The 15,399-nt window shown below is 38.3% G+C and overlaps 1 protein-coding gene across 4 annotated transcripts in view; it reads left to right on the plus strand.

Annotated features, from left to right (window-relative positions):
- The window catches only part of LOC148824075 (RNA binding protein fox-1 homolog 3), a 430,118-nt gene that overhangs the window by 393,177 nt on the left and 21,542 nt on the right, over positions 1–15,399 (plus strand). For all 4 annotated transcript variants that reach the window (XM_088927040.1, XM_088927038.1, XM_088927041.1 and 1 more), the window contains 5 exons: positions 969–1,022; positions 3,957–4,049; positions 5,953–6,013; positions 7,159–7,212; positions 15,104–15,236. In XM_088927040.1, the coding sequence (XP_088783166.1) occupies positions 969–1,022; positions 3,957–4,049; positions 5,953–6,013; positions 7,159–7,212; positions 15,104–15,236 (395 nt within the window). The remainder of the gene's footprint in view (positions 1–968; positions 1,023–3,956; positions 4,050–5,952; positions 6,014–7,158; positions 7,213–15,103; positions 15,237–15,399) is intronic.

Raw genomic sequence — 15,399 nt, forward strand, 5'->3', positions numbered from 1 at the left:
TGTCAATGGTGACATTTGGGATGATCTTCTTGTAGTCGGTCTTAAAATGTGATGCCAATAGCATTTTTTCTAGACCTTGTTCCGCCTTTTGTCACATCAACACCAGCGTGATCTTTCAACCAGACAAGGGCCACTCAGGGTATATATTTCACTTCATTCACTGCCCCGCTGTACTTCTGTCTTGACCCAATCAAGCAGTTGTTGGACATGTTTGACGGGGCAGTCTTGTCAACATTAACTTCTACCTGACAAAAGCTCTCAGGAACCTGCATGTGGACAGTATGTGAAGGTCTGCATAGGTTTTAATTTGTGTTTCACTATATATCTTTATACGGGAAAACTGTAACTTACATTACTTAATTCATTGGAATATCTTAAATATTACTAGTTTGGTTGTTGATTTAAAAAGTCATAAAAGAGATTTCAATACAACAACTATATCATTATAATAACAACAACTATATTTCAACAAACTTAATGAGTGACCTTGGAGGTTACAGTTTTGTGTCTAGATCTATTTATATAGAATGCATGCCTGTGGTTATGTAAAAATTCTATTTCTGCCATTATTTATACATGCACAATGATTTTTTCATGCAGGGCTGTAATTATATTATACTTTCTTAATGCACTGCTCCTACCATTCCTCCCTCTGACTGTAAAAATTTGGGTCTATTAAATTAAGTTTTATAATTGAAAACTAAATTATACGTACGCCATAGGGATCTGCTGTAAAAAAGAAAACTGTCTGTTGAACGGGGGGAAGTGACTGCTAGACCTTTTTTTTTAAAAAAAAAATGATTTGAACAGTCTGTAATGTAAAGCAAAGTGTAGCTTAGATTGGCACAAATAGAACAGGGCGTTCTATTTCTGTAAGCATTATAATCAGGCATTTGAGACTCAAGACAAAGTGCAAAAGTAACGCGTTCTAATTATTTTCTTTTCTCTCTGTCTCCTTCTCTGTGCAGCAATTTGGGAAAATTTTAGACGTCGAAATTATTTTTAACGAGCGAGGCTCCAAGGTAAGTGAGCTGGAACAACAGCGGTTATCTGTCCATTATTCTCTTTCCTTTCATTTGTTTGATAATTACGCCTCGCATTGTCTCCAGATGCCAGTGACACATTGATCACCTCCAACTCACCAGTCGCCTCAGCAGCCTGGAGTTCAACCCTCAGCACCTTCCTTTAAAAAGCAAATAAAAGCAATAAGCTACCATTGCCATATTACTGTATGCTGGACTCAGAGCAGCATTTCCATCATGGCATCTTCTGATCACATGATCTTGGTTATATTGACTGGATAAAATGCTCTTCTACTTCAGTGGAATGTCATATAAAATGTTCACTTCTGCTGCCCCTTTTTCTTTTTAAGAGATCCAAAGGACACAGAGTGAACTGTTAGAGCAGCTCTTTAGCAGCTTCTCTGCTAGCCACAAGGAAACAGGTGCACCTCTGGGTGTGCAGTGTGCTAGTTTACAGTAAGAGAGAACCTCACTGATTCCTCACACGTCTACTGAAGAGAGATAAACATCAACCAAAACTTCAAATAAATAATGCTATCCTGAATTCACAGAGGGAGGAAGTCCGGAGACAGTGGTACTCTAATCTTAAGGATAAAGGATAGGTTTTCTGTGGTCAGGTTATGGGAGCAAAGCTTTCAGTGGTAAACAAACTTTTGATTGCAGAGAATCTCCAAACAGAGATTCCTCTTGATGAAAGTTTACCATGGTAGATGTATTGTAATGTTATTACTCTTCCCCTGTGATTTGTAACTTACATTTGCTTTGGTGACTGATTTTTACTTTTGCTTTGCATTCTTGTATTGAAGCAAAAGTCAAATATGGTGTAGTGAACAGCAAAGCATAACGAAAGCATTTTAGAACACAGAAAATCATGGTAAAGGTGGGAAAATAAAGGGATACATATCACGAGGGTAAGCTTTCATAAGCTTTCATAAGGCGCATATCCTTTAGTTGTCACCCTGGAATTCAATCTTAGTCAAGGGTCATTGTTTCTATAAACAGTCCAGCTCATCCACAAAAAGACACAGTTCACTGTTCTCATGATCACAGCTTATAACAAATCAAAGTTAACTATTCCTTGGGAGTCCTCAAAGCTCAAAGCAGTATAAGCTATCCAGTGGTCTACCTGGGGAACAGATGAGCCTCAATGACTTTTGTTGGCCTTGTATAGTTCACCTTTTTCCTAATGCAGACATACCTGTAAGATGCTCAGTACACCTCTGCTCATCATAAATGGCTACCGTCAGAAGACCCAACAGAAATCTCCAAGCGTAAACTCCCTCATAGATATTCGTCACAGAGACCCAGACCCATCCACTTTAACCTGAAGCCATCGCTTTTTGTTGTAGAAGAAGATGAAGTGCCAGTGAAACTGCTTTCTAGACAAGAACAAGCTTTTATTGTTTGTGCCCAACAAAGCCATTACCCATGATGCCTCTTCCGCACCCTGCTTGCTATATAATGAACCTACCAGACCATTAATAAACAATCTATTTTCTAAGAAGCTTTTGCAATTTGCATTCAATATGTTTGTCTCCTTTGAAAAATGGTGGCTCCTCTCTCCCTCTGTGTAAGCTAATTATTTGTGCATGATAAAAAAAAAAATAAAGAGGGCGAACGCAGTAGCACAAAATGTCAAAAGGATTAATTTTGCCCTCAATTCAGTTTTAAATTTATTTTTTATCTTTTTCTCCCCAAGGACGGCTCCGGTGTTATTTATGCTAGACGTAGGGCTGAAGAACCTGTATATGCATACCAGATCACGCTGCTCTCCAGCGCTCACATGCATTATCTCCGAAAGCAATTATTGTCCCATACTTGCATAGTATATATAAACTAAAAGACTGGGACTTGTCGTACATACTTGTTCATGGAGTATATCTAATAGCTTGTGGTGGGGTATCAGGTTTAGGCTACCAGTCCTCATAACTCACTAGTGACAAATCCATGAGGAGAAATTAAACGGCCTTTTCTCTTGAACAGGAGTGATGTGAAACAACAGTTACTTGGATATAGTGTTTATAGAAAATGCACCAGGATGAATTTTACACTGTAAATATGCTTTTGCAGCCTGTATTAATTACTGCCATAACGAGTCTGGAATTCTACCGCTTTGCAAAATTGGTGGCTTAAGGAGATACACATTGCAAATGTGAATGTTTATCTAGGATTATGCTGACTGTGAGTGGCAGGACGTTTTCAGACGTTCGTTTTCACAACCCGTTAAATCCCCTAAAAATTAAAAATCTCAAGTTTTATTATAATTGTCTCTTGCGATTTTTAACTTACAAAGTTGTTCACCACAAAAAGGAGCCATCTCATTATTCAATTATTACAATAAATGCTATTATCTGTAACTGTTCTCTTTCACTGTATGAGTATGATGTTCTGAAGGGATTTATCCTTAGAAGGATTTTTTTTCTTGCCTGTATTTGTGGACAAAACAATCACTTGCCTTGCATCTGGACTGGTCTAGACTGCTTATCGTCTCCTTTTATGTCAAACTTTTTCTTTTCTTTTTCTTTTCTAAAATGAATAGAAACCTTTTCACAAATGTTATTTTACTTCTGTACAATGACATTTCTGTTTTCCTTTTAAGCAAAACAGACAATTTGTCTGTTCTTCTTTCATTTTGTATTTTTGTAAACTGATAGTAGCAAGGAAAAACTGGACTCTTTTTTTTATAAAGTATCACGTTGAATGATTCAGGTGCTGCTTTTGTCTGTCTCCTGCTCTTCCAATGTAGCTGTTCTCTCTTCTTGATACTGTACTTTACTAACAAGCTCATGTTTGATGGCTGCTTAAAATGTTACAGTGTACCACTTATCTTGTATGTGTTCTTTTCTCTCTCTCTCCTTTCTTTTCTTCCCCCATCTCTCTCTCTCTCTGACCTTCTTCATCTCCTTCCCTGGCCTGGCCTGCCATTGCTCACAGGGATTTGGGTTTGTTACTTTCGAAACGAGTGCAGACGCAGACCGTGCGCGGGAGAAACTAAACGGTACAATCGTAGAGGGACGCAAAATAGAGGTGCCTTCCTTTTCCACTACTTTTCCTCGCTCACCTCTCCCTGTGTCTCCCTATCCCTTGTACTGCCTGCCTGTGCCTGTCCTGTCCTCTGTTCACCTTCACTCCTCCCACCTCTCCCCTTATATATTTCCCAGACTGAGCCTGACATCTACGTGTCTGACACAACAGCTTCTTCAGTTTTGTTTGAAAGACTGTATACAATTTACTTTCAGAACATGAAATACTGTATGTGCACAAACAGGATCAAATTTAAGAAATACACAATTTCCTGAGGGGAAATATATAGAAAAGTTTCAGATTTGTTGTTGCTATTTGTAAATAATTTACTGTGAGTAAGTGCCTGCTTTATTAATACACATTTTAGCTAGAATCAAAGCACTGCCAGTGTTCCTTTAAAGCCTGCATGTTATTTTTTTCTAGTTCCAGTTTGTTTTCTCTTTCATATAGTATATTCAGGAGTAAACACTTAAAAGTATTTTCCATCTTTCTTTGGCTGCTGTTTTTTAACTTGTCTTTTTTTTTCTACCCAAACCATTAAGATAATTCACATGATGTATAAACAATACATAGGCTTATTTATCAATTCAGGTTAAAACCCGTTGTTTCCTTAAGCTAAATGACCTGCTGTGGCCCTGTGGAAATTAAAGCCATTAGCGATAATTAACATGAGAATGAAATACTAACATGGCGTTAAAAAATGCACCACTTTGCCAGAGGCCATATTACACTCCCTCATCGCTGAAGGAAACACTGTATTTCTTTGGAGTAAGATGTCAGGCATTGTTTACAAGATTCCAGTATAATGACTGCCTCTTTTAAGTTAACAGACTGAATCTTGTTGAGATATCCCAACCCCTAGAAATGGTGAACAACTGCTGAAAGCTTGGATATTTTCTGTCTTTTTAAAGATCTATGGCCTGTTGCAGAAAACACCTTAACTTAAATTCCTCCTTTGTTTCTCCTTTATGTTTTCTTTAACTTTAAGAGCATAAAGGAAGTTACCAAAACCATAGAAAGACTTAATATTTGATGCTTAAGATGTTGAGCATGTATGGTGTTTTATGCAAATGCCTGACTGGCTTCTGGTGTTATACATATACACCCTACTACAAAACAGTGTAAGTCTGGTTTCCTGTCTGTACATTGTGCTAAAGTAACAAAAAAGATATGTGGTGATTCTCCAAATCATTGCCTCATTAACTGTTCTTACATGTCTGAGAAGACAAAATACTGAGAATAAATTCAGTATCATTGTATAAAGTATTTAACGGTCAGAAACAAAATAATGTTACTTTTTTCATTTCTAATGTTGAAAACCAAAAAAAAATGCTTTATCACCTTTTTAATTTTTTAAAGAAGTCACATCTTCTTAAATATATCCAAAAAGACTATTTAATTCCTGCTTTTAAAACATTTGATCTTTAAAGTGAAAGTGGTGCACATGTTTCTTTTTACTATTGTTTATTAATTGAACAGTTATTTGTTTTATATGTTGGGAAAAAGTCCTTTTTATGGATGGAATCAGTGATGAAACATTAAAGCTGCACTAGAAAGAATCTGAAAAGGCCAGCATGTAGTCTAGAGTACCGTCATGTGGGCTATTCACAGGACAGGAAGTATGTTGCTATGGTACCCCGTCTCAGGGTTTGGCCATGTTTACATTCAAGTCCAACAGACTGGGAGTTAAACAAGAGCACTCCCCACAGCCACTGAGGCCCTGCATTTCTGGAATCGAATAAACACTACAAATGTGTGGCTTTTTCAGGACTTTCACTTGTAGTTTTAAAACATTTTTGTGTGCAGCCTACAGGAAAGACAATCATCATGAAGTGTTTGTAAAGCATCTCAAGGAACATTGTGGCTGAATGTTGTGTAACTCGGGATGTTTTGTCTTTGGAAACAGGTAAACAATGCAACAGCAAGAGTAATGACAAACAAAAAAGTGGCAAACCCTTACACAAATGGTAAGAACTTAAGGACCTGTGTATAACCTGCTGCAGCGGGTTGAGTTGGTATCGAGTGCTGAGGCAAGCATTCTATGCATCTGTGTGCTTAGCAAAGATGTGAAAATGTTAACTAATAAAAGGTATCGTTTCTCCTCATTAATTATGTTACAGAGTCTGCATTATTTTGTGCAGTGCACATTTCTCATAGTTCTTGTATCACTGGCACTTTAACAATATATCTCATTTGTATGATAACCAAAATGAATAACTGATCCTTTAACTGAGATTGGCTGTTGACCATTGACTTGGAGAGGAAGACTTTTCAAAGGCTCTTTAGCTGGTATAATTAACAGTGGCAAAATCAGCATGTGCAGAAAGAAAAAGTTAGCGAGAATACATATCATAGGCCATGCAAATGAGGCAGAACACATAATAGGATGTGCAATAAGTAGCACATTAAATTGGATTAAAATAATAATAAAATAATAATCACTTCAAGGCAAATTAGAACATTAAATTAAAAAAGCATTCAGCTGGCTTCCTAAACCCGTCATCATGGTGTACACTGCTGCGGGGGGAGTCAGAGAGACACTCCAAGGCTGGGCTTCTCCACACAGGAAGCCAGGTGTATTTTGGGGGTAGGTGGCTAGATCTGTGGAACTACGATGGTGGGATTAAATGGAAAAGTCATAGCTCATTCTGTGCAAGGCCATCACAGGGCCAGCGCTTGGAGTGATTTTCATTTATTTTGATCGGCGCGCAGGAGGGAGAAACGAAGCAAGGAATTAAAGTACTGGACATTTCACTCCCCCCCCCCCACACACTTGCCATCAGCGAACCACGCTTTTGGTTTAAAAGAAATGGGCGATTTGCAGCCTCCATCCGTCACTGTCATGCAGCTGGACAGCACTTACTGCTACCTTTCCTCCTTTCTCTAGTTTTCTAGTCTTTTTCTTTTTTTTTTCCAAGACAGCCACCATATCCTCAACCTCACCACCACCCTCTTCAATTTTCCTCTTCTCTCTTATTTTAGTGCTTTCTTGGTTCTTCCTCTAGGCTCCATATCACGTTTAGATCTCTCTCTGTAAACACTACGTTTAACGATTTCAATGTGTGTTACGATATATGAAGTTCTAATATTGTCTTCCACTGTGTCCCTATAGGGTGGAAGCTGAATCCAGTGGTGGGAGCTGTCTATGGTCCTGAATTTTATGCAGGTAAACAACTGGAAGCAGTATGGCTCTAGTAGTTTTCATCTAACTGAAAATGTACCTGTTCAAAAATTGGCTTAACCCGCTTAGCTGAGGGCTAACCTCCTGGCCAGAGGACGAGGAGGTTGGGACACCCATGCAGAGTGAGGAGTGACCAAGGGGCAGCTGTAAAGGTGGAGATGGGATATTAAAGATGTATGAGAAAGGGATAACATAGTATTTATAATACTCAGGACTGATTGAGAATTACTGACAGCTGAATCTGATTGCACTTGGCTGTTGTCATTCCTCCCGATCTTTCGTTATAAAGTCCATGAAGTGTGTGACCCAGGTAATGCTTAACATACAGCTAAATCCTCCAATAAAACCGAACTAAAAGGAGAGGGCTACACAGTCAGAAGCACATGCATGGTAAAAGATTGGTCCTCCATGAGGTTAAGGAAAGTGGTCAGCTGCAGAGGGCTGCTTTAGCTTTTTCTGGATTGGACAATACAGACATGAATAGAAAAATGAAGTTGTTGGAAAGGTAGAAAAAAGACTGTATTGGAATTGAGTGTGAATATGGCAAAGCCGACTGTGGAAAGCCAGCCTTAAGAGAGCTATTTTCTTCAAACAATATCCTTTTTTCCAAAACAGTGTTTTTAACATACAGTACCAATTTGCCCTTTTCTGGTGTTTTGAAGTAGTGGTATCTGAGTGATTTCAACGAGCATGTCAATGCTTACTGGGGATCCCATGTGGATTTTCAACATGTGTTGTTTTCACCCTGTTAGTCATACTGTAGGCTACTGACAGACCACTAAGCTTAAGATACAATACGAGACAGTGTCACAGGGAAAAGTACACCAAGCACCGAGTGGAGCTTGTGATGACATTGATCATTCCCAGACTAGTCTTGAGTGAAAGGTGCTTTCACCTTTGACTTTAGCCTTTGCCCTGCCACCCTGACCTCTCGATTCAAATTATCTCTGCTTTCAGTGCCCTGTCATTGCCCTACACCAGCATTAATAAACTAGTGCCCTGCAAAACTGAATCTGGAGACTTAATTAATAGACCCTTCAGACTGTTGACCTCAATCAGATCACAGTCTTTTCTGCATTATGTGAAGAAACGGTGACATCAAAATAGCTTCCTGAGCCATGATTGGAACTAATATTGGCCTGTCCAATTTAAAGGAAAAATTATCCATGACTAGCACTAATCATCGGCAGGAAAATGTCATTGATTGACTGCCGTTAGTACTATACATTTTGCAGCAGCTTAAGTGGTGTTTTCAGTGATAGGATTTTAGTTGATATGCAGACGTTTTTGCAGCTCTTTTCAGAATCAGATCACATTTCTAATTACACCACTCAGAATTTACAGCATTATAGATGAAACAAAAGGAAACGAAAATATGACAGTAATTCAGAATAAATCAGATGTCAAAATGCAGAAGAAAAAATGTTATATACAAACGATACAAATACAAATGATAGAAAGGAAGGATAAAATAAACTGATAGAAAAGAAGGATCACAGAATCCGCCGATACTTTTTTTTTCTTCGGTGTGCAAAACTGGAAAACAAGCAGTGACTTAGAGTCAAGGCATTTCACCCTGGGCCATCTTATTGTGATCTACAATCTATAGTGGAGTCTGCAGATACAAACAGATGGGTTATCAAAGCATTCTGGATTGACTTTTGCTTTGCAGAGTTAACTTGCAGGGAAGATGAAGAGAAAGCACTTGCTGGCAGGGGGCCTAGTTTAGTTTGGTATTCTTCATGGATTGTTTCATGAAGTAATGTTGACTTTTTCCAGGTTTTTTTCTGGGTCCACGTGCAATTTTATTGCCATGCTTTATCCAAACCCTTTGCATCTTAATGAGTGGGAAATGGTATTATTTCATTTGGAAGAAGTGCTGAGCACATCTCGCCACTTTAACGGCTTTCCTTTTTGCTCATTAGACTAAAATCTGTTCATTCCCGGACAGCTTTACTGCGAACCTCTAAATAACCGGCTGTGACAGAAAGCAGTCATTTATCATTTTTATTTCAGCTCCCCCCCTCCCTCTTCCCTTCATCCACTATTCCCTTGCTTGACACCTCCCCCCCCCACACTAGGCATGTGAACACAGACACACACACCCATACTGACACACACTTTCCAAAAACATCACATCAAATCAGATTTAATGTGGTCCACCACTTCAGCTCTCTGGCTTCGAAGCCGGGGGGTTGCGAGATTTATTGGATGCTAATTTTTCAAGTCGTCTTAACACGGCGCTAAAGTTTGCCAAGCCTAAACGACACCATATGTTTCACTGGTTCCCAAGGGAGAGGTGGCTACGGAGTAAAAAATCTCAAATGAAATGTATCTTCGAAAGTAGTTATAGTGAGTATAAGGAAAATCCCAGTTTCTAGACCCTGTTCACAACCTCTCCTAAAATTCCTGTGCAAGAGGCCTATGGATTTATTCTAGAATAATTATGGCTACATTTAATATACTTTGGGTAGGAATAAAATGGGATGTAAAGGCGATTAATCACTGTTTATCAGTCCTCGTTTCTGTGCGGGAGATCAGCGAAATTGGGCACCATAAATCGTGGCATGGTGACAGCATACTTCGTCTCCATTCGTCCTAGTGCTACAGGTTTATTGTCCTCAAATCCCATTCAGGAGAATGACGGATGAGGTCTGGAGACTGCCTGCTTTTAACCTCTTCCAGGAAAGCCTCGCTTTTCTTCCCAGAGTCAGTGAATTCCACCCAGCTCAGACTGCAGTCAAGTGTTTACAGCCCCATTTGGTTAAGCACAAAGCTAGCTCATGCATTTGGAAGCTTTGGAAAACCCTTCTAGATCGAATTAGAAATGTAGACATAGGGCACTGTTGTTGACCCTGTGCTGGAAACCTAATTGTTTAATCTTGCCTTTTTTTGTCTTTGCAAAGCAGTGCAGAGTGAGTGTGCATGAAGGACAATGAAGGAAATGTAATACTGATTGATTGACTGTGCCCTAGGTCAATGCATTTAGAGCTTGTCACCATGTTGAACAAAACAAATAAGACTTTTAAAAATTAATCCATGTATTTTGTATATCATAAAAATGTTCTAGGCTAACAAGTTAGATATCTCAGAGCCGGGGCCAGGGTTCAATCAAAGGTTGAGTTGCAAGCAAAACAGTTTCTCAAACATCCACATCACAAAGGGAATGAAGAGTTTATTATGGCATAACAAGTATCTTCAAAAAGGAAACTAATAATTGGATCAGACATTTGATATTCGCACAATTATACTTAATCATATTAGGATTTTTATTATTATCTTCATTCTGATATGCCTACAAATTAAAAAGAGTGATTAAGGAGTCTCTGGAATATTGTGGCCTGGCAGATGATTATTAACAAGTATTACAAGTAGCTACAGTAATAATTATCCCAGTCCCTTTTGGAAGAACGCAAAACAGATACTGAGCACAATTGTAGTATTTAAATAACATTGGACACTTTGCATGTCTTTTTTAACAATATCCTAACACAGGCTCACATAAGGTTAAAGACTCTCCTAACAGAGATTGAAAGGGACAAACTCAGCCTGGCTTTGATGTCACCACTGAGTGAGTGAGGAGACAATGGGACATTACATCAGTGAATTATTCTACACAATGGGAAATTACTACACTCATGAATCCTCATACGAGAGCCTAGGTTTGCAATGAGTAGGGCAAAGCTTGTTAAGGAAGCATTAAACCAAAGCAGCTCTAGAAATGACAAAAACCCTAATTACTGCCTTAATGCATGTAGATAGATCTTTTAATTGTTGGAGGATAAATTTAGGGGATAATTAAGCATCCTTTCCTTGATTAGATTAAGCTGTTTTTCAATGTCCCAATGCTTGGATTAAGTGTTCATCTTTAAATTTATATGACTGAAATATAAAAAGAAGCAGTGTGGTGGAAAATCAGAGAATAATTTGGGGTGATGCAGACTGCTTCATGCACAGCCGGCTTGATTGCTAAGGGGCTGCTGAGGCCATGGTGGTGTCAAACTGTACAGGGGAATTCTCCTACAATGGCATATTAAAAGAAAAAGAGTAACGTAGCACTTATGCTTCCAATTACCTTGAAGAATGCCTAAGAACTTACACCGATTGGTAAGAAGAGACCAATAGCAACCACAGTGCTATTTCCCAATGCTCTAAAACTAGTACCCATTTAATAATGCATTGCGGTTCTATTTCAAAACATCATGTACAAAGGGATGTTCTGGCTTATTAAAAACTTTTTTTACTTACTGAGTGATTCTGGGGCATGTTTATTATACATTAGAAAGGACTGCTTCATACCAACACTCCAGAGCCTGACGTGAATAAGCTGAACTAGAGCAGCTGTAGTTTAAGTAATGTTAGAAAAAATATATATAGTAGGAAGACCGTCACAAACTCTCCAAGCCTACTGGCTGCTGTTGTAAGGATTTTTATAAGCAGGTGTGTTTAGGGTCAACTGTGCTAGAATATGGTTTTGCAAATTCTAGACTAGTAACTAATAGTAATACGTTAGTCCACAAGATATAGAAAAGAAACATTCTTTTATATCCCCTGTGTACTTTGTTTTTTCATGCTATGTATATTAAGCAGAAAAGGATCAGACTAGAAGGTTACACATCCCACAATGCAATATGTTTGGAGAAAATAACCTAAACACAGACCAGCTCAAGTGAATTTGAGGGATTTCCTCTTTGTACATGAAAGTCTTACTCGAACAATCCTAATTCAGAACTATAGTACCATGTCCTTTTGTATTACGTTTGTGCTGTCTTTATTTTCAAAAGGCTTCCTCATGAAAATTAAGTTCCTTCAGACTAAGATGCTGAAACCACTGTGGAACGGACTGCAGTTTGCATTGTTGTCCAAAAATGCTTTATAATGTGACAGCACATTTGATTTATTGTTTATTACTGAATCAGCGTACCTCATTAACCTATAACTCATTTCAGGATTACACGCACATACATCACAAAGCTATGTAACATGTAGGTAGAAAAAAGGAAAATCTATACATCCAGTGCAGAAGGCGCTGAAAAAAAACTGAACTCTTGCATAATACCTTGTAAACCTATGTAGTAGCTTTAATTGAAGATGATTTGAAGTGAATTTTGAAACACTAAATCTAAAAAATGCCAGTCTTCTCCATTATGTGTGGCAGGAAAAGGGAACACTAGTTTTTGGGTTCCCTGGAAGGTCTCAGCTTCTCAGCAAAATATGCCACAGTGTGCTAGCTGTTGTTGTTTTAACTTTTTCTTTTCAAACACAGCATGTCTTTTCTGCAATAGAGATGTATTGTTTTAATTCACTGAAAAACACTAATGAAGTGTGATGTTAATGGCAGAAAACATTAACCTGCCTGTGTTTAGAAACATCACATCTCTGTTTTTTCTGTCAGTCTTATTAAAGGTAGAGTAGTATTCCGTGGAGGAGGGGATGAAAAACATTTTGCAGAAAATTAAGGCAATGAGGTTTTCAATCTGAGGGCCTCTTGTTAGTTTGTGATCTAACATGCATAAAAATAATTTCCACTGGCTTTCATAGTGCAGAATAAAAAATATAATCTAAAATGATTGTTTTTCATATGTATGTTTCTATATGTATTGTTTGTCAAATATCAAAACTCTTACTTTTAAGATAAATTATTTACATCTTAAAAGTTTTCTGTCAACAGTACTTAACAATGATGATACACTTCATCATTCTCATGATTGTCATAATAATGTTATGCAGGAATACTGGCAGAGAGACTCTACCGATAGTTTAACTTATCATTTCAGTTCTTTGGTTCTCATTTTTCTGCCCTGGGCAGTGTAGTATGTCAATTTAAAATACAGGTAAATTTGTGCAAGCACAAGGGTGAAAGGTTCGCTATTCTTCGTCGCACCCTGCTGCAGTCTTTCCTCTGTTTTGGTATTCCGGTATAGAAATTGAAGTAGGTTGTAATAAATGTTATTAAGCACTCTTCTCGTAAAAGAAAGAGAGGGTAGGGAATAATAATAGTGCTGATGGTAGAAGGGAGAGAGAAAGAGATAGGTAAATCTTGGAGAGCTTTTGGGACATGGCAGGTTTATGGCAGTTGTTCTGGCATTCACAGACTGGGGCTAGTCCATACTGAGCAAAGTACCTGTAGTTGCAGTGTGCTTTGTGATTGTCAACACATTCTGAGTGTGTAAAGCACAGTCCAGGTGCTTCATGTACAGTGAACACAGGACCTTTGGATTTCTGGTTGTAGTACCTAAATCTGTGGTCTACTGGAAGAAGTGTCCCTAACTCCAGTTCTCCAAGACTGCAATCCAACATATTTTCTAGGACTTTCACAACTTCCGCTGCTTGGGATCTAAGGAGAAGGGTTAAAGTGGTTCAATTAAAAGTAAACCAAATCTTATCAATCAATTTTCCAAGGGTCTTTAGCTGTTGATCATTTAATAACCAGTAAGACCTAAAAACCTATATTGTGGCCAGAGCTGGGGACCCATATTCTAGAAGAAGACCCTCAAGACCCAGTCCTCATGGAAAAACCATAAGTAGGTTTAGGTAGTTGCCTTAAATCACTAACTGCACATAACCTCAGGAGAATCTCAGGAGAGATTATCTCACGTAAATTTTAAACTGAGCCAAGTTAACCCTCAAGCAACAGTCTGAAACCCATTTAAGGAGTTCTACAAAAACTACTGGATGGTTCAGAGCCATAAAACCCAGATTTCGGCAGCCCTGTTCTAGACTAGTGATTCTCAGTGCACACAGGTTTTATTTCCCCTAGGGAAGTAATGTTTTGTTGTGATGTGTTCATCTCATTCTTCTTTCAATTGACCTCATAGAGAGGAGCTTTGTAGGTAGTTGGTCAGCTGCAGCTGTATGTATTAATGGTTAGGAGCTCTGTACTTGGAATTGAATGGTTATGGGTTCAAATCCCAGATGGGCACTACTGGTGTACAATACCATTGAACAGTCACTTGGAATGTTTCGGTAAAATATTTTTACATTTTCTTATATATTTTGAAAAACCAGCTTGTATGAATAATGCTTTATATTTATATTTATTGCAAATCATTATACCAGAGGTGAAGGTTCTCTTCAGCTCACAACTGACAATTTGACTTTTTAAATGAACAAGCAGAAAATGGGTAATCCAGTTTGCTTCAGAGTCTTACTGTTTCTTTTGCTGATTATTTCGCTAAAAGATGTCAAATTGTTTTGCATAGGTGCAAGATCAATTCTGAGTTTGGCATACATATCCATTTAGACAAAACCATAAATTTGTTAAAGCTCTTCTTAAAATAATTCAACTTTGTTCTTTTTTTTTAAAAAAAAAAATTGCTGTACTTAATCCATTATCAAATACTGAAAATATAGACCTGATGATGAAAATATGAAATGTATATATTTTGGGGCTTTTTATTGAACAAAAAGATTCATTTAACAAAACAGTAGATTTTCTTTATATTAGACTATAATAGTTGTGTAAATTCCAGGTTACAGCCCCGTTATTCTATTCCTTTGAAGCAGGGATCTGTGACACTAGCATTAGAGAGCAACAGTGCTTTCTGCTTTTAGATATAGCTGAACTGTAAGTGACTTAATTAATTGTTCCAATTATTTGCTTAATTAGCACACGCTGACTTGTTTCTCTGTGGCCTGCTGCATGAAGCAACATAAGCTAAAATTCCCCTTAGTTTTCTCTTTAAGTGTTTTGGTGTTTAAGGATATTGCATATTTTAACAGATTAAAACCAATGTCATAGTGAAACAGCATATATATTTAATACATGACGTGTGTAGTAATTAAGCTATGTTATGTAACCAGGGACAGGACTCTGATCATTGCCTGAGTGTTATATTGTGCTGTCTAACACTACGATTCCCTTGTCTCCCTGCAGTAACTGGCTTCCCCTACCCCACCACAGGGGCAGCAGTGGCCTACAGAGGTGCTCACCTGAGAGGCCGGGGTCGTGCAGTGTACAACACATTCCGTGCTGCCCCCCCTCCCCCACCCATCCCTGCCTATGGAGCGTAAGTATACATGCATAAGCCAGTCTGCGGCTAGAAGCCTACAGTATATATCCCATCGCTTGTGAACTTGTGAGGCCTCTTTCCATTCTACAAATCAAAACTCAAATCCACAGTGAGTGCAGACAGCTGCATCAACCCAGACCTAAATTTCTGATCCGGGCCT

The sequence above is a fragment of the Atractosteus spatula genome, chromosome 11, assembly GCF_055471065.1.
Source record: "Atractosteus spatula isolate fAtrSpa1 chromosome 11, fAtrSpa1.hap1, whole genome shotgun sequence".
In the NCBI taxonomy this organism is placed as follows: Eukaryota; Metazoa; Chordata; class Actinopteri; order Semionotiformes; family Lepisosteidae; genus Atractosteus; species Atractosteus spatula.